This window comes from Megascapheus bottae, chromosome 33, assembly GCF_031878675.1.
Source record: "Megascapheus bottae isolate mThoBot1 chromosome 33, mThoBot2.hap1, whole genome shotgun sequence".
NCBI lineage: Eukaryota > Metazoa > Chordata > Mammalia > Rodentia > Geomyidae > Megascapheus > Megascapheus bottae.
This window is the reverse complement of record NC_143541.1, coordinates 8,596,636-8,624,611: the sequence shown is the minus strand read 5'-3', so window position 1 is coordinate 8,624,611 and position 27,976 is coordinate 8,596,636. Positions and strand designations below refer to the sequence as shown.

The 27,976-nt window shown below is 57.8% G+C and overlaps 1 protein-coding gene across 1 annotated transcript; it reads left to right on the top strand.

Moving 5' to 3' along the window:
* Positions 1-27,655, top strand: Aldh1l1 (aldehyde dehydrogenase 1 family member L1). Its single transcript, XM_090323820.1, has 22 exons — positions 1-149; positions 1,049-1,283; positions 1,682-1,847; positions 2,087-2,188; positions 2,789-2,878; positions 3,606-3,743; positions 5,915-6,040; positions 8,661-8,752; positions 9,672-9,819; positions 10,266-10,385; positions 10,786-10,913; positions 13,130-13,280; positions 14,942-15,012; positions 17,178-17,283; positions 17,838-17,925; positions 21,012-21,105; positions 23,049-23,148; positions 24,177-24,275; positions 24,756-24,921; positions 25,364-25,469; positions 25,836-26,035; positions 27,459-27,655. Exons 1-22 carry the CDS (start codon positions 23-25, stop codon positions 27,512-27,514), a joined length of 2,709 nt encoding a protein of 902 aa, XP_090179946.1. The 5' UTR covers positions 1-22; the 3' UTR covers positions 27,515-27,655.
* Positions 27,656-27,976: the final 321 nt, after the last annotated feature.

The following is a 27,976-nucleotide window of genomic DNA, read 5'->3' as shown; positions in this document are numbered from 1 at the left end:
TCCTTCAACCCATTCCGCTGCCATGAGGATCGCCGTGATTGGGCAGAGCCTGTTTGGCCAGGAAGTTTACCGACACCTGCGGAAGGAGGGCCACGAGGTGGTGGGCGTGTTCACCATCCCAGACAAGGACGGGAAGGCAGACCCCCTGGGTGAGAGCCTCTGGGGGCCGGTGGGCGGTAGTGGGCACTGGTCTTGCCATGGGGCCTGGCCCGGACCCATCCACCTTCATCCTGAATCTGCCCAGTGCCAGCTGCTTCTGGGTCTTTTCTATGATGAAGGGCGGGCCTCCCCTCTGGTGTGGAGTCTGTGTCCTCACAGAGCCCTGGAGAGCCCCCTTGGTTCAAGCCCCACTTTGAGCTCCTCTGACTCAGCATTCAGGCTCTGGAGGGACCGGTGGGACTGCAGGTGGCACCACGGCTGCGAGTGGGAAGTGGGCCTGCAGCCCTGTGAGCAGTGTGTGACCCACCCGGCAGGATGAGCCCTGCAGGCTGGGACTGGCCCTTGGATAAGCGCGTGAGGGCCGCTGCGTTGAGACCAGTGGCCCATGCGGGAAATGGAGTCAGCGGCTGGGCTGGAAGGACAGCCAGGGTGAAGCATCCTGGTTGGGGTGATGGTCAAAGGACTAGGCCCTTTCCTTTGCTGTCTCCGTCCTCCCTCAGCCCTCTGTGCTCCCTCTGGTGGGGATGGCTGACAGAGCAGGAATGCATGTCACACAGCCCAGGCCTCCACCACAGAGAGCTGCAGATGGGCAGGCAGCCATTTAGTCCCAGCTGCAGCCTCAGGACGGGGTGGATGAAGAGGGTAGCCGTGGGGTCCAGGGGGATCTGAAGAGGGGTCACTCAGAGGTCCTTGTGCTAGCATGACGTGTCCAGGTCGGCAGCCCCTAAGCGCACACCCCTGCCAGTTCCTCCCTGCAGTGCCGCCTGCCAGGCTCAGGCTCGGGGGTCGGCGGGAGGGGAAGGCATGGAGAGGAGGCCCAGGAGCCCCTGTTCTGGGCTGTGGAGGTGGCGGTATGTGAATGGCTGGTTTCTTAACTGCCCTCCCACAGGTCTGGAGGCTGAGAAGGATGGCGTGCCAGTGTTCAAGTTTCCCCGATGGCGGGCACGAGGGCAGGCCCTGCCTGACGTGGTGGCCACGTACCAGGCTTTGGGTGCCGAGCTCAACGTCCTTCCCTTCTGCAGCCAGTTCATCCCCATGGAAGTGATCAATGCCCCCCGTCACGGCTCCATCATCTACCACCCGTCTCTGCTGCCCAGGCACAGAGGGGCTTCGGCCATCAACTGGTGAGCCGGGCAAACTCTGGGGAATCTGCCCTCCAATACGCCTGCCACATTACCACCCTCTCCCCGCATAGCCCAAGCACCTCTTGGGTGCCATGAAGGGTCATCCAGGGTCCCGGGTGCTGTTTACCACCTCACGGATGAGTTTCCCAGCCTATACAATGGGCATGCCATATGTACTTGTGACCGTCGTGGGGATTAAAGTACGTGGAGCATCTGGGGCTGTTAGCACAGGGTCTGGCGCATGGTTGGTTTTTAATAAATGTTCTTCTTTACCCCTGACTATGGAAGCAGTGATGGCCCCTCTTTGGGAGAGGAGAGGACTGTGTAGAGAGTCGCATCCAGAGCGTCTTTCCCTGTGACCCTTCCCCTTGTACTCCTCTTCACTCTTGTGCTTCCAGGACCCTCATTCACGGAGATAAGAAAGGGGGCTTTACCATCTTCTGGGCTGACGATGGTCTGGACACCGGGGACCTTCTGCTCCAGAAGGAGTGTGAGGTTCTCCCCGACGACACCGTGAGCACCTTGTACAACCGCTTCCTCTTCCCCGAAGGCATCAAAGGGATGGTAAGGGCGAGGCCCGGCCACATCTGCTCTTTCTCTTGTTACATAGTGCCAGGGCCTCTGCAGTCCAGGCACATTCTCAGCCCTGCCTGCCTGCCTGCCTGCCCTAGGAGAAGGCGCTCGTCCTGAGCCAGCCAGGAATCTGGGTAGCATGGGGTTCGTCGAGCTCCTTCCATGGGCTTGTGGATAGGAGCCATGTCTAGGCAGGACCGGGCATGCTAACCAGTGCCCCTCCTGTCCAGGTGCAGGCTGTGAGGCTGATCGCCGAGGGCAGAGCCCCCCGACTCCCTCAGCCTGAGGAAGGAGCCACCTACGAAGGCATTCAGAAGAAGGAAACGGCCAAGGTGAGCGCACAGCCCTTCCCCGAGCCTGTCTGTGGCCCAGGGTGTGGGCAGTGGTCTGGGGAAGCTGTGTTGGGGGCCCAGGCCAGCGCTGCAGGAGCAGGACTGGACCAGGATCTTTCCCAGTCCCTAGTTCTGCCCCAGGGAGGGAGAAGAGCCAGCGCTGGGGTAAAGCATCAGCCTAGCGTCTCCAGGATGAGGTAGGAGAGATAGTTTCTTGGAACAGTAGTGAGTAGGGGAGATTTGGGGGCCAATGAGACTTGTTTCTGCCTGGGGGTTGTGGGGTGCTGTATGTGTGTCTCCAGAGCCAAGAAGAAATGGTTGTGAGGTCCTGTGGGGTGGGGCCCTGTGGGCACTGGCCAGCTCAACAAGAAGAGAACTAGCTCTTCCCAGATGCCTTCTGCAGGCTGCCCAGCTTGTGAGAGACTAAGGCCAGAGAGCACCCAGCACCAGGGCACCAACCAGGGAGTGGGGCCCGTGTCCAGGAGGCAGCCCCATTCCCACAGCAGGGGAGATCCTGTCCAGGGCAGAGGGTGTGGGAGGAAGGACTGGGAGAAGGACTGGGAGAAGGACTGGCAAGGACACTCATCTTGCTCCCCACAGATCGACTGGGCCCAGCCAGCAGAGGCCATTCACAACTGGATCCGCGGGAATGACAAGGTGCCAGGTGCCTGGACAGAGGCCGGTGGGCAGGTGTGTTCAGACGTGGCTGGCCTTCAGTCTCCATGCTGGCGAAGCCGGCCGGCCATAGAACTGTCAGATGTGTTTGAAATACTTAGCAAATAGCCCCAGCCCCTGGGCCCGGCCTCAGGATGAAGCAGTCCTGCCCATTGTCCAGTGGCTAAAGGGCAGGCGTCTGGCCCCCAAGCATCCACCACAATCCTGGGACCTAGATCTGCTGCTTGTCAACCACGTTGAGTCTCACCCCAAGTTCTCAGATGTTCCCGGCCCAGTTCTAACCCTTATGTGGCTGCAGTGAGGGGAGGGACATAGTGCCCAGGACCAGGCTGGGCAGGGGAGGCCAGGGGCTGAAGATCAGGGCCCAGGACCCACACGGCATCAAGGAATGGGGGCCCATGGTGGAGTCTAGGCTCTCACCTTGAGGACAGCCCACAAGATGCCCAATGCCTGGACCCTACTGACTGCCCAGCCTGTGTCCACAAGTTTCTGCAGGCGCTGCCGTGAGGCACACCTCTTTGTACTGACAAGCACAGCTACCAGTGACCGTGCTTGTCAGGGCCCAGGATGCTGGCCACCACACAGGCTTAAGTTAGCATCCTCCTTCCGCCTCACTTGTCCCCTCGGGGCAGGGCCTGGGGGCCACTCAGCCTTATTACCCAGCTCTCCAACCACAGCAGGCCTGGATCTGCACAGCTCTAGCAGTCCAGGCCACCATCTCCGCTTCTCCTCTGCTCCACAGAAGCTGACGTTTTTCAACTCAACACTGAGCACGTCAGGCCTGGTGCCTGAGGGAGAAGACTTGCCCATCCCGGGAGCCCATCGGCCAGGCGTGGTCACTAAAGCAGGACTCATCCTGTTTGGGAATGATGACAGAATGGTAATGGCATCGCTACAGTCGCTTGATTGTAGTGTGGGTGCAGAGTCACCCCTTTTCAGGAACAGGTACTTCCAGGCCCCATAGAGATACCCAGTAGAGAGAGCCTGGTGCTAGCCTCTGACCACTGGGTCAACTCTGAGCACAAAGTGGGGCCTGTGCTCTTTGATCCGGTGCTCTATTGAGGAAAGAGCTCCCATGTTGGCGTCACATCTCCCAGGGTCAAGGAGAGGGCCCCTTGGGAAGCTCTGACTTGGGGGCCTTATTTCAGTCTTTCAGAATGTGATTTCTAAGCCCCTGGGCCTCAGTTTGCTTCTCCGTTGACAGGGAGGTCTGGTGGCTTGGCTCAGGGCCAGTCTTCTGACCAGCTGGGCATGTGCTATGCTCTGATTCGAATCAGTGGACTCTGCATCTCAATACAGCTTCCAATCTAATGAAGCATATGTATGTACCAAGTGGTGCTTTAAAACAATCTATGTGTGTTTAGTCTTCCAGAAACTGTGTATTAACATTGTAATAATTTCACAGAAAAGAAAAAGGAGGTGCAGAGATTTGAGCAACTTGCTCAAGGTCAAAGCTGGTTGATGGCAAAGCTGGTTGATTCAGACCCTAAAGCTGGCTGCAGGGCCCCTATGTGGCCATGACAGCCAGTGTTAGTACCGGGTACCCTCACAACAAGCATGGGGCTGGTCGAGTGGAGGGAGGACAGGCAGAGGTTCCCTTGCTTTAGATGTTGTGATCTTGGTCATCTTGGCATGTACAGACCAGACAGCATATGGAGGGCAGAGCTCGGGACCGAGGCTCGATCCCGAGGCTCGATCCCTCTTGGTTCTCACTGTGCCACACTCAGCCACTGGACGGTCTGAGGCTGCCACCAGCCTCCGTCATGAAGAGTGGTTGGGTGTGTTAAGTCCTCATGGTTGGCAAATGTAGTGTACAGAGAGTTCCGTGTAAAGTCAAGCTTCCTGGCAGCAGGGCGGTGGGGATTCTCATGCCAGTGGTTTACGGATGGAACGTTCCTAGAGAATCAGACTGGGCGTCGGGGCAGCAGGCCAGGGCAGAGGGGGAGAGCTAAGCAGAGTGGTGCCAGGGGATGTCTTGGCTCGTCAGAAGGAGGTACTTTGTGGTTATGCAGCCCAGCAGCCTGCCCTAGGTCTCCTTGACCCTGGACCTGTGGGCTGCTCAGTGAGACACAGTCCTCACCGTCAGCTCAGTGCTTCTTCAGTAGCAGGCAAGGGGAAGTGTGTGGCATGGACCAGTCCTGGCCAGCCCTGCTGGGACTGCATGGCAGCCCCCGGGGACTGAGGGTCACCAGCTTCAGCCACACATGAAAGCAGAGCCGAGGAGCAGCCTCTGCAGAGCTCCGTTTGGGCCTGCTCCGTTCTGGCTGGCCTTCGCCCGTGGGACTGTCCTCAGTGGCTGGAGGGCGGGGCCAGGCAGGGAGCGGGGCCCTGTCCTGTGAGCGCTTGTACTGCACAAGCTGTTCCCGCAGAGCCACTCATCAGATGCTGCACGGGGCTGCCAAACGCTCCCCCGACAGGCTTCCCTGAGCTCATCCCCCAAGGGAGAAGAAACAGCAAGTCTGAGGCAGATACGGGAGTGTTCCAGGGCCACCTTCTGTCTGGATAAGGAGGATTACCTTAAGTCCAGTGCTGGACATAGCACCTGTCCAGGGTGCAGGTGTAGGGCTTGCTTCCTCTCTGCTTCCCACCTCTGTGTCATCTAGATGTTTCTGAGAGGTTATGGGATCAGGTGTATTGTCCAGTGACATTCCAAGTAGTTCTGGAATTATTTTTTTTTCTGATGAGCAGGCTTCATTTTTAAAAAAAATTTTTTTTACAATATAGAAATGATGAAGTCATTACACAAAGAAAGAGACAAGAGCATAGGTGTGACCAGTGGTAGAGCTCTTGGCTTGCTTGCTCTAGGCTCTGAGGCTGCCCCAGCCACCACCGCTCTGAAAGCAGGTGTGATGGAGGACGTCCTCGTCCTCGTTTACAGGGGGCTCCTGGTAGTTTGTGAGGTGCTCTGCTTCCTCCTGGCAGAGGTGGGAGACAAAGCATGAGTGCCCAGCCTGCACGCACGCACGCACGCACGCACGCACGCACGCACGCACACATGCACGCACGGTGTGCACGGCCCTCTCAGGACCAGCGCAGTCCTTTTCCCTGCAGCTGCTGGTGAAGAACATCCAGCTGGAGGACGGCAGGATGATCCCAGCCTCGAACTTCTTCAAGGGAGCAGCCACCAGTGCCCTGGAGCTGACCGAGGCGGAGCTGGTCACTGCAGAAGCTGTGCGGGTAAGACGGCTCCAGAGGTTCTGTCCCGTGGGGCAGGGCGTGCACCGCCTGTGTTTGCTGAGTCGTGTTCCCTTACGTTGGGCTTATGTGTTAGCTTCAGAGGCTCTCCTGGGTTTATCTGGTCTTAGAGCTTTCTGGTATCTCTGGGCCCCTCCTTCCTTTGCAACTGGACCCCAGGGTCCAATAGCAAACAAACCAGATGGCCACGGAGTAGGTGAAAGGCCCAGGGGCCTCTCCTGTGGCCTGTGATGGGAGCAGGTGCTCTGGAATCTGCCCAGGAGGCTGTCCACAGGGAGAGACCGGGCCTGACCAGCACAAGCCTTGTAGTTGGGCAGACCTGGTTTCCGCCAGCCTTTGCCTCCATCCATTGGGCTTCCAGCCTGAAGTTTAGTCAGTGGCCACCGGTGGGGATTTGTTCCTGACCCTTTTCTCTCTGCTCCCCTCAGTCCCCTGCAACCCTTGGCCCCGTGTCATGTGTGGTGTTATGGTGTTAAGCCCTTTTTGGATGGGAACATTACATGGGTCTCCAGCCATTCATCCTGTCCTCACAATGGGGCTACTTCCTGAGGCCCTGTTCTATGTGGGCGTTAGGCGAGCTGTGAATGCATTCATCAGGCCTGCCTCACTGAGCAGCCTTATGTCTGTGAACGCCTGTGACTGCAGGGATGGCTGGGAGCTCTGGCTGGGAGCTCTGCCTACCATCAAGAGAGATTTACACTGCACAGCCCTCTCTCAGGTGATCAAAACTGACAATTCCACGTATGGTCTCTGCCAGATGAGCAGCACTTCACACCACTGGGCGTGATGGATGTCCAGACCCCGTATGCTGGGGACTACCTTATTAAGAAATCTTATAGGCCCAGCGCCGCCGGTGGCTCACACTATCATCCTAGCTACTCAGGAGGCTGAGATATGAGGATCGTGGTTCAGAGCCAGGCCCGGCACTACAGGATGTGAGATCCTTATCTCCAATTAACCACCAGAAAACCAGAAGTGGCGCTGTGGCTCAAGTGGTAGAGCACTAGCCTTGGGTTGAAGAGCTCAGAGGCAGCACCCAGGCCCAGAGTTCAAGCCCCATGACCACCACCAACAACAACCAAAACAATGCTTACGAAGCTCCTGTCCAACCTCCCACATTTGCGAATGGCAGCACCGTACTTCCTTTCGGGGAAGAGACCTCATAGCCAGCTGTGCAGACGAGTATCACATCATTCCCAGAGGTGCTAGGAAGAAGGCTGGGGGAGGGAGGGCCCTTGAGGCCCGTCTCAACATCAGAAGGAGGGTCAGGAGAAGCCCGCCGCCCCACCCAAGGAGGACCGTACAGCTGAGCTCTGGTATCAAGGTGCATGTGGGGGTCCTCTGCCCACAAATGACACCTGGGGGTGTCACCTGGGTGTCACTTGCATCTGTTGAGGCCCCTTCGGCATTATCCAGCCACATGCTATATGCCAAAAAGCAACTGGGGCCGGGAGTTTGGCCTAGTGGTAGAGTGCTTGCCTAGCAGGCACGAATACCTGGGTTCGATTCCTCGGTACCGCATACATAGAAAAAAGCCAGAAGTGGTGCTGAGGCTCAAGTGGTAGAGCTCTAGCCTTGAAAAAGTCCAGGATAGTACTCAAGCCCTGAGCTCAAGCCCAAGACTGGCAAAAAAAAAAAAAAAAAAAAGCAACTGGTACCCCAGCCTTGAAAACCTGCAGAGAGTAGCCCCTGACCATTGAGTGCTCACTGGAGATTGGGGACGAGATGACAGAGGATTTGGCCTTGAGGGAGACCCAGATTCGCACATGAGCTCAAAGCTTGAGGGCATCCAACAGGAAAGCCCAGGCTGAGGCCCAGAGGGCTGGCAGCACAAGGAGAGACATCCCTAAGGAAAGGGGCGCAGTATAGTGCTCAGGTCCCCCAGTAGCTGTGACAAGTTTGTGACACTTTCCTGAAAAAAAGAGGAGAAGGTCCATGGGTCCATGGACCGGGCTGTAAGGGCAGTGCTGGTCAGTTTCCTGTCACTGTGACAAAACGCCTGGGTGATCTGCAGGTCAGAAGCACTCACTTTGGCTCCCAGCGGGCTTCCGTCTCTGGTAGCTGGGTTCGGTTCCTGCACTGAGGTAGGAGTGCAAAGGAGGACCAAGCTGCTCACCACATGGAGTCCAGGGAGCGGATGCAGCCCCTCTCCCCTCTTCCCAACGTGCCAACCTCCCAAGGCTCCATCACCTCCAGGGGTACCAGGGAGAGGCCACAGGCTTTCAGCTCCTGGGCATTTGGGCAACATTCTGGAGTGGAGAGGTCTCGAGGACTGGCCCTGGACCCGCACCTGTGCTCATACACTGCCTCACCTCCCTCGGACTGGTGACTGACATTTAGCCGGAGCCCCTGCCGCGCCGGGTGGGGGTCTGGCTCTCCTTGAGCCACTGGATGGCCTTTTGGCAAGTGGGTGAGTCCTGGTCACTGAGCTTCCACTGGCCGCCCTCCTCGCTGGCCTACAAGGCTGGCCAGGCACTGCTTCCCTCTGCAGGTCACAGGGCGCTGTTCAGCCAGTGTCTCGGTGAGGGCCAAGCTCAGTCCGGCTCAGGGCTGCCCCACCCCTGCCCCCGGTGCCATCTTCTCATGAAGCCTTGTTTTGCAGAGTGTGTGGCAGAGGATCCTCTCCAATGTGCCAGAAATTGAAGACACCACAGATTTCTTTAAGTCGGGGGCTGCATCTGTGGACGTTGTGAGGTACGGCAGAGGCAGAGGGTTCCCATCCTGGGTATCTGTGTCCGGGCCACACATCGCTGCCCAGGCAGGCGGTAGGAAGCGACTAGTTTTTGATGCTCCTGATCCCATGCACTGGACCCTTGTGTACAGGACTCGGTGGGCAGACCCGAGCAGCTGCACGTGTTAGGACCCACAGGCAGAACAGCCACTCCAGGCCGGCCCCTGCCTGCCTCACGCAGCTAGGCCTGGAGGACCCGCAGCTGCCCAGCGCTGCCAAGACAGTGAGCATCCACTCTGATGCCCCAGTTGGAGGCTTGAGGCTGATAGTGAGGACTCGAACCCAAGCCTGGGGTCCTCCATGGTCATGTGAGTCCCAGGCTGAGGAGGAAAAGGAAAGGGGGTTGGCTGGACCCCCAACAGGAGGAAGGTGCATGAACGCAACTCTAGGAACCCCAGGTGTGCCCACGCTGAGTCTTACTCCTGTGGACCTGCAGCTGGGGGTGCAGGGACACACGGAGTGTAGAGCCGCTGCACCGTGAGCTTTGCTGCACCATGGGAGCCACTGCGTCATAAACCCCGGCCCCCTCAGAGTCATGCGGCCCCTCCTGCCGCTCATCACCTGTCCTTCACCTTCACAGGATCCGCCTGGTCCCCAACACTGCCACACTCTGATCTGTGTAAAGGGAAGGGCTCAGGACATCCTGGGATACCCTTCCATGGCAAGGAAGAGTGCTTTAGTTCCAGCTGGCATAAGCCAGGGGTAGTCCATAGTTGGCTTTCTTTCTGATGACTCCAAAGGCTCTCGTGTCATGAACAACTGGCTTCGTTTTTCAGACAGGATTATGGAAACAAGATAGCTGCTGCCCCATTGCATCTTGACGGGTGTTTGGTGTGGCCGGGCTCTTTCCCTTCTTTCTTTCACGCCGTCTCCTCCTTGCAGGCTGGTGGAGGAAGTGAAGGAGCTGTGCGATGGCCTAGAGTTGGAAAACGAAGATGTTTACATGGCCACCACCTTTGAGGCCTTCATCCAGCTGCTAGTCAGGAAGCTTCGGGGGGAGGATGACGAGAACGAGTGCGTCATCGACTACGTGAGTGTGGCCCTCTGCCGTGTATGGCCTCGGGGAAGTGACCCCGGCGTTCCTGGCTGTTCAGGAGCCCAGGATGCCTGAGAGCCAAGCCTTCCATTTCTCCAGCTCTCCTCTGGGCAGTGGGGGATGGTGGGGTGGGGGTGGGGGAGGGGGGAAACACAGGTAAACTCTATACCTCAGACCTGAGACCAAGCTGGCCATGGGGCTTGGTTTATTACCTAGTCAGATAAACAGTCAGCCCTGTGTATCTGACTTGTACAAATGGATGAGTAACTGCAGCTCTGTTTACGTCACTCCGCTGCCACCACCGCCTGCGGGATAGCTTCCCACATCCCAGCCCGTGGTTGTGCGTGAGTGTGGGGAGTGAACCCCCATCCCTGCGTGGGTGCTTGTCACCTGTGCCTTCGCGTGAAGGAGCCCGCTGCAGCTGAGCCTTCCCTTCGCAGGTAGAGCAGGCCGTGAACAAGCTGACTCTTCGAATGCCCCACCAGCTCTTCATCGGGGGCATGTTTGTGGACGCCGAGGGCAGCAAGACCTATGACACCATCAACCCGACTGACGGGAGTGTGAGTGCCACCCGCCCCCCCCCCCAGCCTAAGGGGCACTGCCCAGGGCTGTGCTGGGATATGCATGTTTCAAGACGTGTCGGAGCTACGGGAAGAGTCCCCAGCCCAGGCCTCGGGATAGGGAGGAGCAGGGAGGAGTGGAGAGAGGGCAGAGGGCTCTGAGCCTGCTTCTGAGACAGGGAACTGGATTCCCTGCCCGGACAGGCCGCTGTCTCCCCTCCACTGTACCAGGGAGCAGGCAGGAGCACCACCTTTGCTGATGCCTTTAGTGGACTTGCCACACTTGCTTGGCACAGCCTGCTGCCCAGCTTCCCCACACCCTGCCCAGGTGGCCCAGAGTCCTTCCTCCAGAGGGCCTCGTCCCACCCGGGGGGCTGCCATGTCCTCGCTCGTGCCGCAGGTCATCTGCCAGGTGTCCCTGGCCCAGGTCAGTGATGTTGACAAGGCCGTGAGCGCGGCGAAGGATGCCTTTGAGAACGGACTGTGGGGGAAGATCAACGCCAGGGATCGAGGCCGGCTCCTGTACAGGTGAGAACAGGCCCAGGCGCAGCCATCACCACTGAGGCTGGGCTGGGGCCTCCCAAGGCCTCTTTCTCCGAGGGTCACGCTGCCGCAGCTGCCAGCCCAACCAGGCCAAGGGCTCTTGTCCGAGGCCCAGAGACTTCCCGGAGGAAGGGGCTTGAGAAACAGGGGGCTTCTGATGGATACAAGGGTCACAGGGGACAGGGGCCTGGCAGAGCTGGGGCTGTGCCTCACTGGGGCCTAATCCGGGGTGCCTGGGAAACACAGCTCCTGGTGTGGTCAGCTCAGGCAGCTGCAGTACTTACCTGGGCTGCGGCGGGGAGGCCTGGGGCTGCTGCAAGCAGACACGGCCCAGGCAGGTGCACGACTGGCCCTGTCTGCCTATCATTGCTGCTGGAATCCCTCCTGGTCTCCCCCCATCCCCATCTCTTTCCTTTCTTCCTTTTCTCTTCCTTCTCTTTCTCTTCCTCCTATTCTTCCTTTCTTCCTTTTTGTCTGGCCAGTCTTGGGCTTGTGCTGTGGACCTCAGCGCAGTCCCTACCTTTTGTGCTTGAGGTTAGCTCCTACCCATTGGGCCACAGCACTACTTCTGGTTTTTTATGGTTCTCTGGAAGTAAGAATCACTTTTCTGCCTGAGATGGCTTCTAGTTGTGATCCTCAGATCTTATCCTCTTAGGATTGCAGATGTAAGCTTCACATTTTCTTAAAAAAGGGAGTATAAGCTGGTGAAAAGAGCTGCTGCACAGTTTCAGTGCAAAGCAAGGGGCTGCTTGAGTAAGTGACCCCGAGTGGGGAAGCCCGCTGGGAGGTGCTGTGCTGCCAGGACCCTGGGGCCCAGGGCCAAGAGGGGAGAAAGTACAGTCACCCCAGGAGGGCTGGTGATGTTTCCAGGGTAGCCAAGACTGCAGCCAGGCCGCCTGGGTTTCATTCCCAGCATTGCTGACAGTGGCTCTGCGGGGAGTGGAGCCCTGGAGGGTGCTGTCCCACCCCACTGCCCCTTCTGCTGGCAGGCAGAGAGCCCCTCCTGCTCGCATAGCCTGAATGGCTTTTGTGCCTATTCCTGGGGCCAGAAACTCCAGGGCAGCCTAGTGGCGGGGAACTGGGAAAGGGGCCTGCAGCTGCAGATCCACAGACTGTGGGGTTGGGGCTGTGGAAAGCGAAGGACGTGCTCAGCCTGTTGAAGTTTCCAGCTCCTTGGAGAAGCCATGAGTGTTAGAGGGACTTGTGGCTTGTGACAGATCCCTCCCAGAACCAGATGGGGTAGCATGAGCTGTGTGCAAACCCCAGCGTGCTCTTGGGCCCTCTGGTGGCCTGTATTGTCATTACGCCTGCACACCACTGTGACGGCGCTGACAGGGATTGCTGAGGCCATGGGCCTTGCAACTACCTAGTGGACCATATCCTGGCTCTGCAAACTCCAACAGGTGCCCTGCCTGGCTGCCCCACAGATCAGGCTCGATTCCATGCAGCACAGTTCCCAAAGGCCCCGAGGCAGGGAGCTTCACAAACCAGACCACCGGGTGAGGCCCGCCTGAGCAGGAGGAAGGTGGAAGAGCGGCTGTGCCCTAGAGTGACATAGGACCTGGAGACACACCAGCCAGGGGAAGAGCTGTGACTGCCTCCCAGGGCAGCCAGATGCTGCAGCTCTGCTCAGGACCAGAGCTGGGTGGGACCAGGCCACACAGCTCCTCATCTCTGGACCCACGTGCCTGCCTGCCTGTAAGGCTGAGGCTGCCATCCCAGCACAGCTGCCTAGGGTATAGGGGTGACAACATTGGCAAGCTCAGGCTCATGGTGGCAGAAAGCACGCTTTCCGAGCCCCTATCCCCTCACCATCCCTCGTACGGTGCTGGACTCCCCCTCCACCTCTGGGGGTGCTGGCTCAGAAGCAAGCCCCCTCCCTGCCCCAGGCTGCTCTGTCAGTCTGTTGGTGCAGAAGTTGTCTGAAGCCTCTTAGGTCTGTTGCCTGCAGGCAGTGGAACCAGAGAACACCTCAGCGTGTTACCTCCAGAGCAGTGAGTTATCAAGTGGTCAGCCCGCAGATCTTTCAGGAAGGAAGGAAGGAAGGGTTTCACTCTCATAGCCGCAGGCTAAGCCCTCTTATCTGGTCTCACAGTCTGAGGCATACATCTGAGTGCGGCAGGCCTGGGAGTGGGGGGCAGGGCCTGGGAGAGGTGCCAGGCCCACGCTGGTCTCCCTGCTCCCCGTTCATCTTTGGCCAGGTTGGCAGATCTCATGGAGCAGCATCAGGAAGAGCTGGCCACCATTGAGGCGCTGGACGCGGGAGCTGTCTACACGCTGGCCCTGAAGACGCATGTGGGCATGTCCATCCAGACCTTCCGCTACTTCGCTGGCTGGTGCGACAAGATCCAGGTGAGTGTGGCCTGCCACCTGGACAGGATCACGTGTACGAGAGGTTCCAAGAGTGGCACACTGGCCTGTGCGCGAAAACTCCGACCACTGGAGCGCTACCTGTGGCTCACAGTTGGGGATTCCAGGCAGGCTTCACGAGGTCTACGCCAGAGTCTCTCAGGCATATCTGACAACTTTCTGCTAAAAATGTACTTGTGCCATCAGCTGGGCGCCAGTGGCTCATGCCTGTAAAGCTAGCTACTCGGGAGGCTGAGATCTGAGGGTGATGGTTCGAAGCTATCCCATGAGACTCTGGAGAACTTCTCATGCACCCTTGACCAAAGGTCAGTCCTCCTTTCTTGGGGACGTCCAACAGAGGAAGATCCCAGCTGGACCCAAGCAAAAGCACAAAACCCTGTCTAAATCACAAACTTAAAGCAGAAAGGGCCAGGGTTATGCCTGTACTAGACACTAAGTGTAAACCCCAACACCATTTTAAAATTCAGAGACAGCTTATAAAAAAAAAAAAGACGTGTTTCGGTTCATAGATTTTGAGATTGTAGCTCAATCATAAAAGAGTGCATGACAGAGCAAAGCAAAGCTTGAGTTGGCAGCCGAGAAGCAAGAAGAAAGGAGGGGACCAGGGCTCACTGCCCCCTTCAAAGACACACCCAGTGCCCTAGCACCTCCCACTGGGCCCGCCTGTTAAGGGTCTCACCACCTTCTGTGGCTCTGCCTGGGGAGCAGGCCTTCATCCATGGGCCTCTGTAAGACGTTCAAAATTCAAACCACAGAAGTGACCCACGCGGAAGGCTGAGGCTCTGAGAACACGTTCTACTTCATTCAGGGGTTGATCTCGGTGCTCGCTGCAGGGCCTGGGCTGCTGTCTCTCTGTGGTTGCAGGGCCTGGGCTGCTGTCTGTGGACCTTACCCGGGGTGGTCATCTCCCTGTGGTAGCAGTCACTGTGAGCTTTGAATCTTTGGCCTGCTTTCCCACCATAAACCACCTTCCAAAGAGACCCGCCTGCTCCTGTGGCTATTCAAGGCCCAAGTTCATCTTGTCCCCATCTGAGGGCCCAGGGGACACTTCATGGAAGGACAGAGCTCGCCACATTCCCAAGGATCATGCAGGGGACCTTGGAAGGTGTCATGCAGGCCCATGACAGCTCTGTGGCTCTCCTTTCCATCAGGCACTTAGTGCTTCGGGGAATGAGGGTGACCAGCGTGGGTGGTCTGGAGTCTGCGCCCCATTCTGCTGCTGCGTTACTGTCCAATGGAGCCACCACCTCCTGGCTTCCTTGGGCTGCTGGGTCCACTCAGCGCTGCCCGCAGGGGCGGCCTGGCCTCCGAGCCACTTATGGCTCTCTCTGGGCCAAGATATCAAAGCCAGAGGTCTTGTCCCTAAAAGGACCGGCCTTCAACCCAAGGACATAGCCTGCTGGGCCCAGAGTGGATCCAGTGGATCCAGTACTTGGTTCCTCTTGGCTTCCCACCTCACCCACTCTGAACCTGTCATGCTCACACCAGCGGTTCTGTCCCCCTGCCAGGTTGCCCTGCGTGTGTAGTAGGGAGGGGGATCCATGTTGAGACAAAGCCTTGTTTCTCCTGGGCCCTCAGGAGGAGCCGGCTGTCCAGGGCAGACTGGGTAAAGGCTCTCCAGTGATGCCCATTGCTTCTCCTAGGGCTCCACCATCCCCATTAACCAGGCCAGACCCAACCGCAACCTGACCTTGACCAAGAAGGAGCCTGTCGGGTGAGTCGCTGCCAGTATGAGGCACAGCCATGTTGGCCCTTTGCAGGCAATATGCCCGGTGGCCCCCACACCAGCCTGTAGCTTGTAACCTCTCCGTGATGCGTGCTTATGGGACAGCCATCTCGTTCTCTCAAGTGCCTGGCCTGTGCCAGCACTGCTGTACTGACTTCCTTCCTATGCATCTCATTTCCTGAAGCCCTGCAGTAGCCTGTCAGTCGGGTCACAGACACGCCAGCAGCCGAGGCATCTCTCAGTCCAGTTGACAACCATGATTCACCATCACAAATGTGAAAGTCAGGACCAGATCACAAACACAGTCTAGTCAGCCCTACACCTGGCCGCAGAGAGCTCCATCTCACCACCAGAGGCGCGAGGTGGCGGTACAGAGAAGGCTGCAGGGCTGGCAGGAGGCTGGGAGCATTCAGAAGCCACACGTCCCAGAGACCACTGACTGCTGAAACAAAGCAGGAAGTGGGAGGTCGCTGAGCAAGGCTTCAGCAGGGCCGCTTCCTTCTGACCCATGTGAGGGAGACTGTCCCAAGCTTCTCCTGGCCTGTGGCATCTGTTAGTTTTCTGTCACTGTGACAAAATACTGGAGATTATTTAAACTGTTTTTTTTTGCCACTTCTGGGTCTTGAGCTCAGGGCCTAGACACCATCGTTGAGCTTTCTGAAGGCTAGAGCTCTACCACTTGAGCCACAGCACCATTTCCAGCTTTTCTTATGTATATGGTACCCAGGAATCGAACCTGGTCTTCATGCATGCTAGGCAAGCACTCTACCTCTAGGCCACACTCCTGGCCTGAGAAGACGTGTCTTGTGTTTTGAAGGCCCAGTTACTTTGGGCCTATGTCGGCATAATGCATCTTGGCAGGGGTGCATGTTGACTTCCGGGGTGGGGTTCCAGTACCCCTTCAAGGAGCGCCCTTCCTCCCGTGAGTCCCTCCCCCAGTGCCACCCGACCAGCAGCCCAGCCTTCAGCACATAGGCTCTGGAGGCCCTCCAGAGTCCCACTGCCACTGGGGGTTTGCTGGTGGCGTTCCTTGGCTTCAGAAGCCTCTCCTGGTGCCGGCCTTCCCCCCCGTGGCCTCACTCCCGCGAGTATCCTCTTGACTGTTCACGTTAGGTCAGGGCCATTCACCCCAGTGTCTCCAGGTGGACTCGGTCAGCCTGCAACAGCTGCCTTGCCAGGCAGTGAGCCTAGGGGAAGACATCAACATACAGGTTTGAGAGGGGAGATGCAATTCACCCCCATAGCAGGGTGAATTCTAACATGTTATCTTTACTGCCCCCCCACTCCCTCCACTGTCCCCAGTGGCAGTACCCACTTCCCTTAGAGCATGGGATAGCCTCATACCCTGCTCCCTGACGCCCATCTTGTCCCTTGGGCCCTCCTCTCAGGAGATGTGCAGGCTCCCCGCAGGCCCAGGCTCACGCTTTCTCTACCAGCTTCCCCAGGCCCAACCTCCATGACCCCCAGAGTCCTCCCGCTGCCCCCACGGGAAGTCCCTCACCTGGGGAATGCTGTCTCCATCCGTGCGGGGTTCCTCATTGCTTAGTGCATACACAGAGGTGCTTTTGCCTAGTGCACACACACAGAGGTACTTTTGCTTAGTGCACACAGAGAGGTACTTTTGCCTAGTGCACACACAGAGGTACTTTTGCTTAGTGCACACAGAGAGGTACTTTTGCTTAGTGCACACACAGAGAGGTACTTTTGCCTAGTGCACACACACAGAGGTACTTTTGCTTAGTGCACACAGAGAGGTACTTTTGCCTAGTGCACACACACAGAGTACTTTTGCCTAGTGCACACACAGAGGTGCTTTTGCCTACTGTACACACAGAGGGGCTCTTGTGGCCCCCTTACAGAGCCAGTGGAAGGTGAGGACACTCGTGGGCAGTGTGTCTGCTGGCCCCATGCCCACACTGACCCTGCGCCTCTCCTAGCCTCCTAGGCCATGTTCTTCCCTGCACACCCTCCCTGCTGCCTATGTGCTGGGCACACCATCCATTCTGTAGTGTCTAGGAGAGCGAAGCCTAGGGGGCCATGAGGAAGCCTGGCTGTGGGGGTGTAGTGAGGCCCTGGAGGGTGGGTAAGGGTCGGCAGGTCCACTCCAGTGCCAGGGCCCAGAAGGACTAGGGCCTGTGGCTTTGCTGTGACAGGGTCTGCGGCATCATTATCCCGTGGAACTACCCCCTCATGATGCTGTCCTGGAAGACAGCTGCCTGCCTGGCAGCGGGGAACACAGTGGTGATCAAGCCAGCCCAGGTGAGCAGGGCCTGGAGAGCGTGGGGACCTGGAGGGAGAGAGCGGGGTGGCTGCTGGGACCTGGCCTTGGAAGCCCTGCCTTCCATGGGTACCACATGCAGGGGGCCTGAGCTGGCCACACACTTGGCTGTTCAGCCAGCGGCAATGGAAGTGGCAAGCAGTGCTGGCAGGTGGACTTCCTGCACACACACACACGGCACTAGGTAGTCTTGTCCCCAGGACCGGCTGGGTGCATGTGGGGTGGGGTGGGGTGAGGTGTGACACAGCAGGACCTGCTTGATGTCCCTTGACTGTCTCTACACTCCCGTCAGTGGTTGATTAATAAAACAGCCTTGTCCCTTGTCTGGCATCAGAGACTGTAAATCCGGGAGGGACGAGAGTGGTTGTGACACTGAGGGGCTCTAGTGGAGCAGCTGCCTCCCAGCGGGCAGTCGCGGTGGGATTCCAGGGACCAGGAGCATGCTCACGTGCGTGGTGACGCCCAGCCCATCAGACAGAGCTGGAGGCAGCTCCCTGCGTCTGACCTCCCCTTGCTCTCTTCTCCTCCCTGTCAGGTGACCCCACTCACAGCCTTGAAGTTTGCAGAGCTGACGTTGAAGGCTGGCATTCCTAAGGGCGTGGTCAACATCCTTCCCGGATCTGGTAAGGGCTCCGGGCTGTGGGAAACATACCTGCCCGGGCAGGGCCGTCGGGTGAGCCAGAGCTGGCGGCCAGCCTGTGGTGGGAAGAAATGTGCTCCGGAAGTATCTCAGCTTTCCAGCACCTTCCAGATTTTCTGGAATACATTCATGACTGGGGAGTTAGCTACCCTTGGAAGGGAGAGAATTTACCTGGAAAGTTTAAGCACACAGCATCAGGATGGTAGAGTGTTTTACTGCCATTTAGTTTTTTTCTGTGGTTAGAGGTCTAGTTTATAGGCAAAGCCATCTTTGGTAGCCTTTAAATCTCTTGACACCCTTGCCTTGCCTGTCCTTGCCTTCTTGCCTACCCTTTTTGTTCGTGTCTCTTCTGTATTCCCCTTTTGATTGTCCTGATGTCCCTCCTGCCTTCTCCCTGCTCCTGCCCTCTTGAAGTGATGGTTTCTCGACTTGAGCTACTATCTCAGTTGCTCTCTCTGTTGCTATCTTTGGTCCTTCCCAGGCTGTGCTGTGGCTACTTTTGTGACTGATGTGAGGATAGTTAGCTCATTTTATGCTGACTTTCAAAAGGTTGTAGAGGGGAGTTATAATTTAATGTGTCCATCTAATGTCCCGTGTTTCTTGAGCAGAGTCATTCTTTCTCTATCCATCCCTTGTTACCTTTGTCTATGCTTTCGGTAAAAAAAGCAGATTCACTCTCTCCTCCTTTCTGTTCTATTACCGTGTTTTGTGCGTGTATAACATCTTTGTATTTTAAACCGCAGTGTACATCACTACAAAAATTACTTTATGATGTCAATCCATTCAACACTTAGAAAAGAAAAAGAGCACGTGGTGCTGAAGTCCTACACGGCCTGTGCTCGTCCTGCTCCTTTCCTCTGGCCTGTGGGTGGAGTCACTGTGGCGTCCTTTCCCTCACCTTCCCTCGTGTGGGAGGGGGCATGACTGAAACTCCGACTGAAACTCTTGTTTCTTGTTTCTCTTGTGGTACTAAGGAATCAAACTCAGGTCTTTGTGCATGCTAGGTAAGCACTCTACCACTAGGCCAAATTCCTGGCCTCTCATCTCTTACGTGATACTTAACGAATAGTTCTTACACAGCTTAAGACAGTGCCATTGTTGTTAAATATACTTTATTATTTAAAGCAGTTTAGATCTACAGAAAACTTGAGCAGAAAGTTCGGAGTCCCCAGGACTTTCCATTCTGCACCAGCCTGGTCTGCACCCACATCTACCACGTGGGCCCCCAGCACCGCAGCTGGCACAGCTCCTTCACGCCCGCTGTTACACATGCTGCAGCTCTGACTGACATGCCCCCTCCATTAGAGTTCACGCAGTCTGTTCTTACCATTCTGTCCTCATCTCCCACCCGCCCCACCCCGGGCTTCCCAGGTCAGCCCTCCTTCCTCAGAGTCCGCCACTGCTGCTTCTCCAGATGTCAGACAGCATGGAGCCCTTGTAGATTTCCTCCTTACATTTAGCAGTGTGCATGTATGTTTTCTTCGTGGTTTTCGTGGCTTGGTAGCTCAGCTCTTCTTAGTGCCCCTTCACCCGGTGGAAGGCATTTGGTTTTGTTTAGGAATACAGCCGTTGTAAACAACTTGATGGTTTCTGTATGAACATTAGTTGCCACTTTGTAGGCGAAGAATATTTACTTTCATAAGTAACTACCCCGTTGTCTCCCAGCGTGTCTGAACCATTTCACATTTCCACCAACAAGAAGCATGAGTGTCTCTCCACATTCTTGCCAGTGTTTATTGTTGTCGGTTCTGTATTTGGTGTTCTGATAGGGGCAAGGTGAGAACTTACTGTTATTTTAATTTGCATGTCCTGCTGGTAGACAGATTGCACATTTTTTCCTGCATGCATTTGCTGCATGTGTATCTTCTGGGAGGGATATATTCCTATCTTTTGCTTAGTTTGTTTTCTTATTTTGTATTGCATTGCATTGTATTTTGTACTTTTTTGAATACATATTTTTTCCACCTCTTGAATACCAGTATTTAACTAAATGGATCTTTGCAAATATTTTTCATCCCAAACAATGACTTAACAGGAGAGGTGGAAGATGAATGAATGTCAAAATCATTGGTAGAACTTCAGTTAGACATAAAAGGAGGTTATGTGAGTCTTGTTCCAAACCGAATGGAGATTTTTGCAGGGGTGTCTGAGCACTGGGTTTGCCAGCCTGCAGTCAGGATGCGGCAAAGGAGGGCCAGGCAGGGAGGACGAGATGTGTCAGGATGGCTTCTCCACTTGAGCAACTGGCTGCAAGGAGGGGTTGTTTACTGTGAGAGAGCCAGGGAGCAGGGCTGGGGAGGCTGGGAGCTCAGGTTTAAATCTATCCATTTGAGGGGCACAGGTGTCAAGTAGGCAGGATGATAAATGGACCTGGGTGGGTTTGAGCATGATGTACCACAGCCTGGCTGCACCACAGCCTGGCTGCAATCAGCTGAGGAGGCCCAGGGGCAGCCAGGGGCACTGGGAACTTGAAGGCTGAGCTAAGCAAGGTGATGGAAGAAGAGCCAACAGGGAAATGAGGCCAGCAATGAGAGCAGAGTCAAAGGCCAAGTAAGGAGAGAGCCCGTTAGCAGGCAGAGGGAATGGGAGCTCGGTGGCAGGCCACCACGGGGAGCCCCACCTGAGGTCCTACTGGAGGGGAGAATCGGTCGGGTCCAGGATGTGTGCAGGGCATAGGTGTGGGGGGAGGCCGGCTGCAGCTTTCCTCGCCATTCCTCCTAGAGCTGTGCAGGAATGGTTCTTCCAGGTCACCCACTCCTGGTTAGTCCTCTGTCCTTGTCTCCTCTCTGTGGACACTAGTCACCTGGGACCCAGCCCACCTTAATTTAACCTAATTACTCCGTTAAGGACACTGTTCCAAATCCAGTCACGTGAAGAGGTTCTGGGGGTCAGGACGGATATGTAAGAGCTAGGGGACACAATTCAGCCTGCAATAGCAGGCAGGGCCCGGGCCCTGGGGACACTAGCCCTTCAGGGAGTGTAGCACAGAGTTCTGGCTTTAGGGTGGCAGCTGGGCTGTGCCTTTCCTGACATCACAGGGCCACCCTGACTTCCCGCTAACCCCTGCAGGCTCGCTGGTTGGCCAGAGACTCTCCGATCACCCTGATGTGAGGAAAATCGGGTTCACAGGCTCCACTGAGGTGGGGAAGCACATTATGAAAAGGTAGGTGGCTGGGTGAGGGAGAGGCCTGCTGGCTATGGCGCCAGCAGGTGGGCAGTGCTAGCCTGTCTGCTCCGTCCTGTTTCCTAGGCCTCAGTGGGCACCACAACCACCAGTGTGGGGGGGCAGTGGTGCCCATTGATGCAGTTTGCCTGTGCTTGGGAAGCTACGGGCAGAGCCACTCAAACCAGTAAGGTCCTGACACCATGTTGAGTGCATGGCTGGCCAGCCCCTGCACCCTGTGCTTAAAAAGTGTTGCTATGGGGGCTGGGAGTTTGGCCTAGTGGTAGAGTGCTTGCCTAGCATGCAAGAAGACCCGGGTTCGATTCCTCGGTACCCCACATACATAGCAAAAAGCCGGAAGTGGTGCTGAGGCTTAAGTGGTAGAGCTCTAGCCTTGAGAAAGTCCAAGGACAGTGCTCAGGCCCTGAGTTCAAGCCCAGGTCTGGCAAAAAAAAAAAGTGTTGCTATGAATTACAATGTGCTGTGTCAAAAACTCAGTACACATGAGCCTGGTATGGTGAGACACACTTGTCATTCCAGCACCTCGCAGGCTGAGGCAGGAGGATTCTGGTTCAAGGCCAGCCTGGGCTATGTAGTGAGACCATCTCAAAAACAGCAAACAGCCCTACACACAAAACTACTCAGTTATCATTTTCACTTTGATTACAATGTGAAATGGTATTTTTGATTAGGTAAGTAAAAAGTTAAATAAAATGTTGTTATACTATTCTTGCCCATCTCCACGGGTTCCACGTCTGCAGATGTAAGCAGCTGCATACGCAATATTTGAAAAAAAGTTTGTTCCACCGAGGATGTGGCTCCAGTGGGAATGTGCTTGCTTAGTGTGTGGGAAGCCTGTCCAGGAAAAAATTGTCCTGAACACGTCCAGGCTTCTTTTTTTCATGATTCCTTCACTATAGTGCACAACGGATTGAGGTGCACTTTCATGGTATTAGAGGTCAGGCAGTGTGTGAGAGCTCGCCCCTGGTTTTTATGCAAATAGGAGGGGTTTAAAAACAATTCCCAGGTGGACTGCAGTCTAGGGTGCCACTGATTCTTTGCAGTTTTCTTTCTCGTGCAGCTACCTGCAAGCACCCCCTCCTGTAGCCGGCATGTGAGGCTTTTCCCTGTGAACGTGACCCCTGCAGAGCCTCCCTCCCGTCTTACCCTTACTCCTCAGCCTCTGCTTCTGCCTGTCGCTAATCCATGATAGGACCTAGGCCGAACCCGGCCTGGGCTCCCTCCCCAGCTCTAGGCGGCCAGGCTCCTGCCTGGATCTCCCAGGTGTGGACAGGGAGAGGGGCTCCCTGTGGGGCTGCCGGAACACGGCCAGTGCTGGAGGCCCCTCCCGTCCTCCCCACCCCACCTTTGTGGAGGCTGGGCGCGATGTGCCAGCAGAGCCTCGCTGGGCACTCAGGTCTGGGCACTCCTCCCGCAGCACACTGGAGAACGGCATCGCTGCGCTGCATGACGCACTGCGTCTCGCGCACACAGTGAGCGTGGTCCCCCAGTCCCTGATGTCACTGCAGCCCCGAGAGACTGACAGTCTCTGCCACCGCGGCCAGACCAGCTGTCAGGAGTTGTCTTTATGTCCTCGTCCGACCTGGCTGGGCCAGTGCACACGAGGAGCAGTCGGAGGAGCGTGTCTGTCGCGGGAAGGCTGCGTTCTGGCAGTAGACTCAGGGCAGCAGAGGGTACAGCGGGGCTGGCTGTGCAGGGGCCGGCAGGCAGCCCTAAGCAGGGGGCGCACAGCAGCGGCCACGGGGCCCGGTGAGGGTGTGGCCATCCGGGTGTGAGGTAGCCATTGTGGGTATGCGGAGGGGCACGGGCCAGCGCTTGCCCTTTAAAGAGAGCAGTGCGCTTCGGACCTGCCCTGAACCCCAGCTCGGGAGCCCACTGTGATGGGGACCCTCCATCATTGGCTCTAACTGTGGTCCTTTCAGCTGCGCCCTGAGCAATGTGAAGAAGGTCTCCCTGGAGCTGGGCGGGAAGTCACCCCTCATCATCTTTGCAGACTGTGACCTCGGCAAGGCTGTGCAGATGGTAAGGGGAGTGGGCATGGTGGGGTGTGCAGATGGCAAGGGGAGTGGGCATGGTGGGGTGCAGGGACAAGGGTGACCACAGCACAGGGGGAGGCCCAAGGGTGACCACAGCATAGGGGACGGGCGGGGGGCGGGGGTGTCACGTGTCTTGTAAAAGGTGCTCTGAAGAAGCCTCGGGCTGTCAGGACCACGGACTCGCTTGCACAAGGCGGGACCAGGAGCCAGGCCCCGTATACCCTGAAGCAGCACAGCAGCATTCCCTGCAGGAAAGCCAGCCAGCCCTGGGGCCTGCTGGCAGGTCGTGGGCCATCTGCCTGGAGGACTTAGAGCAGTGCCGAAGGGGCATGTGCCACCAGTGTGGGAACTTCTTCCCATCACTGTGCCCACTAATGCCTGGGGAACAGGCAGTAGGGCATCTCCCCACAGGGGGTCCAGATATTCCCCAAAGTCCTACCTGAGCCCATGCCACCCTGGAGGGGGAAGCGACACCTGTTCCTCAGGACTCAGGACTGCTGGAGTGGACAGGCCTTGGTTCACAGCCTTCTTGGAGACCTAGGTCCCAGGACCTCAGCCCCAGAGGCCAGGCCATTGCCAGGCTCTGTGACATCTCAGGAGAGGCCGGCTTCCAGGGCAGCCAGGCTGGGCTCTGGCCCTCCTGCCCTCGCCTCCCATGGAGGGCTCCCCGGGGTGTCTAAGAGGCCCTGTTCGGAATGCCAGCCTGGAGTTGCCACTGCCCGTGGCCCCTGCTCTGGGGTCACCTGCCTAGTACCTCTCTGCCCCCAGACACCTCTGCGGGGCCCAGCCTTGTCCTGCAGTGGTGGGAGGGAGGACTCCACCCTGCCTCCCTCACGCATGCTCCACTTCCCACACTGCCGCCCTCACCCGCTGTCCACACAGAAGACTGTGGGGGGCGCCGCTGGCCGCCTCATCCCAACTGCCTCCTGCCTGGAGGAGGGGCAGTGGCCCTGGCAGAGAGTGGGGGCAGGAGCTGGCAGGACTGGTAACCGCACCCTTGCCCGCTCTCTGAAGGGGATGAGCTCTGTGTTCTTCAACAAAGGAGAGAACTGCATCGCGGCTGGGCGGCTCTTCGTGGAGAGCTCCATCCACGACGAGTTTGTGCGGAAAGTGGTGAGTTTGGCCCCAGGTCCGCAGCCTGCAGGCAAGGGGAGCAGCGACAAGCTTTCAAGACTTAATCCCCTCCACGCATGCCCCACCACCGCAAAGCCGGTCACAGCACCTGAGTGACACCTCCCCCGCCATCCTGCGTCCTGGAGTCACTGCGAGTCAGCTCCCTGAGAGCAGGCGCAGGACTCACCTGTGCCTGTGAGCCGCCCTGCCGGGCAGGACCGCTGCCCATCACCACCTTCCTCTCCTGCTTACCCTCCCACCACACCTGCCCCTCTCCCCCACTGCCACTGGAGGCTGTGGGCGCTGCCCTTTGGGGATGTTTGAGGCCCCCTCTCCAGAGAGAAGGTTGGAGCCAGAACTGGGTAGACTTTCTCCAGGACCACTATTGAGCAAAAACTGCAGTCAGGAGCGGGGACAGGGTTGGCCTTTGCTGGGAACCATGATATGCAAAGCAGAGGTGACCGGGAGGGCCTTGTGCAGGTGGAGGAAGTCGGGAAGATGAAGATCGGCAATCCCCTGGACAGGGACACCAGCCACGGGCCCCAGAACCACCAGGCCCACCTGAGGAAGCTGCTGGAGTACTGCCGGCGCGGCGTGGACGAAGGGGCCACGCTGGTCTGCGGTGGGAAGCAAGTGCCTCGACCAGGTCAGTCAGAGCGCTCCGGCTCACGTGGGTAAACAGAGGCAGCCCATCCCAGGCCTCAGGTGTCAGCGCAGCTCCAGCTGGAGGCAGCCGGGGGCCAGATTAGGGGAGGAACCTAGTCCAGTGGGCCTTGGCTATCTGCACGCCTGCCAGACCCAGTGTGGACTCACAAGGAGAGGGGCCAGGCGGGCTGCACTCAGCCGCACTGGATGTTGGCAGAGTCTAGTCCAAAGCCAGGCAGCAGGGAGTCCCCCCGCCCAGGCTGTGGGGTGGCCTTCCTGTAGGTGCAGAGGCTGTGGCGTCTCAGCCCTGTCAGCCAGCACTTGCTGGGAACGGCTGTGGTGGTGATGGAGGAGAGCCGTCCACACAGTGCCGGGCTGCCAGGCCCCGGGGAGGCGGGCCGCGTGGGCCCTGCCCTCAGCCTCACAGGCCTCGTCTCCCTCAGGCTTCTTCTTCGAGCCCACTGTGTTCACGGACGTGGAGGACCACATGTTCATTGCCAGAGAGGAGTCCTTTGGGCCCATCATGGTCATCTCTCGCTTTGCTGACGGGTAGGAATCTGGCCGGGCCTTAGTCCCGCTCTTCCCTGTGTGACTGGGCCTTCCCCTTCGATTCGGGCAGCCAGGGGACTCGGGAGGAGCCTGAGGAAGAAGGGCCCCTCGGGGGCCCTGCCTGGCACCTCTGCCTCGTCCCGGCTCTCACTCTCTAGGCTCTCCTCTTGGCTGCGCAGCACCTTTGTGCATTCTTCCTCACCACACGCCTGTCTCCTGCATGCTCGCTTTCATTGCCGGGCGCGGTCCTCCTGTTTAGCTCAGGGCTGTGGCTGGCCCCCTGGAGGGGCGATGCGGCTCTTGGCTGGTGTGCAGGGGCCGGGGACCTCTGAGCATCCCTCAGGGAGGTCTTGGGTGTCCCCTCAGGGACATGGATGCCGTGCTGTCACGGGCCAATGCCACAGAATTTGGGCTGGCCTCTGGCGTTTTCACCCGGGACATCAACAAGGCCCTGTATGTCAGCGACAAGCTGCAGGCAGGCACCGTGTTTGTCAACACCTACAACAAGACTGATGTGGCTGCACCCTTCGGAGGATTCAAGCAGTCTGGATTTGGCAAGGACCTAGGTAGCTAAGTCTGCCTGCAGGTGCTTTCTCTTATTCACTTACCTAGCAGCCTTGAACTACTGGTCTGGGCCCATTCCCAGGACTGGCTGCCATGGGGAGCAGGGTGGGTGCTGGGGGTCTGCACTTCCCAGGATGGGGTGGAGATTCTTAAATCAGCGGACAGCTGGAGTACTGGGAGAAGGCAGGAGACTCGCCAGGGGCAGAGGGCCCCTTTTTGGGGTGGCAGTGTCCTCAGAGCACAGGGCGGAGGACTGGCCATGTTCAAAGCAGAGGGAGCAGCGTGGTCTTTGAGCTGCAGAAAGGTGGCTGTGTCAGTGGGGTGGAGCACAGGGAGGGGAGGACAGTCCCAGATCTCCTGGCCTCACGCAGATGACCCCGCACCCTGCCACGTGCCCAGCCTGGCTCCCTTTGTTCTGCCCCGTGGCTCTGTCACAGGCCTGATCCCAGTCTGCTGCCCGGAGGCCAGTGACTGGGGCAGGCCCGGCAGGCAGTCACAGCAAGGTCTAGGAAAGCAAGATGCCCAGGCGTCAGTGCCAACTCTGGGACTGCAAGGACGGTCAGGCTAAGGCAGGAGTGGGTGAGCGCCTCCTCTACCCCTTGGGTCCCACGGGTACCCACAGGGGCCCATGACACTACACTAGACATGCCCTGTGTACTCCCTGCAGCCACAGCGGTGGTGCACACGTGTGCACACACACACACACACACACACACACGTGTGCACACACAGGCAGGTATTCCTCCTCCCACTGTGTCTGTCACCACCTCTCCCAGGCGCCTGTCCGGTGTCCACCATGGCATCCACTTGCCCTTTTGCTCGCACAAATGCCCATAGCGTCCAGTGCCCAGGACAGGATCCCAGTCCCCAGCTCCCTCTCCACAACACCACTGTGCCCTGCAGAGGGAACAGGAGCCAAGCATGGGCCACTCACTCACCGTGGGCCGGACACACACAGGGAGACAGCAGTGCTTGAGCCAAACCTGGTACGGGGCCACCAGGAACCACACGACCTGCTGTGGGGCTGAGGCTCCAGCCTTGTCTGCACATGACCACAGGGAGCAGGGGAGGTTCTAGAATAGCTGTCCCCGAGTGGTTCTGTGTTCCCTTTCCCTCCCCCTTGCCGCAGGGTTACCTGGGTAAGGAATGTGCCATCTCTGTGCTTCAGTCTCTGGTCTCAAGTCGGGGAAGGCTCAGATGCTCAAGAGCTGTGCCCAGGATCCTGTCAGGTGCCACGTGAGCTCAGGAACCGCACACAGGTGCTACGTGAGCTCAGGAACTGCACACAGGTGCCATGTGAGGTCAGGGACCACGTGGGGTCAGGGACCACGTGGGGTCAGGGACCACGTGAGGTCAGGGACCATGCGTGTACACCAGAGCCCAAGGTGCAGTTGCACCCGTCCCACAGCCTGCGCTGTCTTGCAGGAGAGGCCGCCCTGAACGAGTACCTCCGCATCAAGACGGTGACTGTTGAGTACTAGGGCCAGGGCTCCGTGAGAGGAGAGGCCCTCGCCATGAACCCTCTCCACGCCGGCTGCCCTCCCGCCCCTGCACTGTCTGTGATGGGACACACGGACCACGTGAGGCGGGGTCATGGGCAAATAAATACTCTGAGCAGAGCAGCCAGCACATTGAGTCTGCTGTGTGGGTGTCCCTGGGCACCTGGAAGGTGTAGTGTACCCCAAGTCCTGGTGCACTTTAGTTGCTTGGCCTTGGGAGAGCCGGAGAAATGCATGGGATCTGCTGAGACCCCCCCAAGGCTGGGCCTGAGGGGATTCTGCATGCAAGGAGCCTGGGGTAGGGGAGTCCCTAGGAAGCAAGTAGGGGAAGATGGGATTAGGCAAGTGACCTGGATGGTGACACGCTCGGTCCCCCAACAAGGATCCTCTCCACCTGCATCGGGAAGACTGGCTGGCCTGCCTGGCCTGGGGCAGAGGCTCTGG

Bases quoted from the DNA above. Each gene is read 5' to 3' on its own strand.
- Aldh1l1 (XM_090323820.1), top strand. From the start codon at position 23: ATGAGGATCGCCGTGATTGGGCAGAGCCTGTTTGGCCAGGAAGTTTAC. The intron at 8,753-9,671 runs GTACGGCAGAGG...TCCTCCTTGCAG, and splicing joins GCATCTGTGGACGTTGTGAG to GCTGGTGGAGGAAGTGAAGG. The intron at 9,820-10,265 runs GTGAGTGTGGCC...TTCCCTTCGCAG, and splicing joins ACGAGTGCGTCATCGACTAC to GTAGAGCAGGCCGTGAACAA.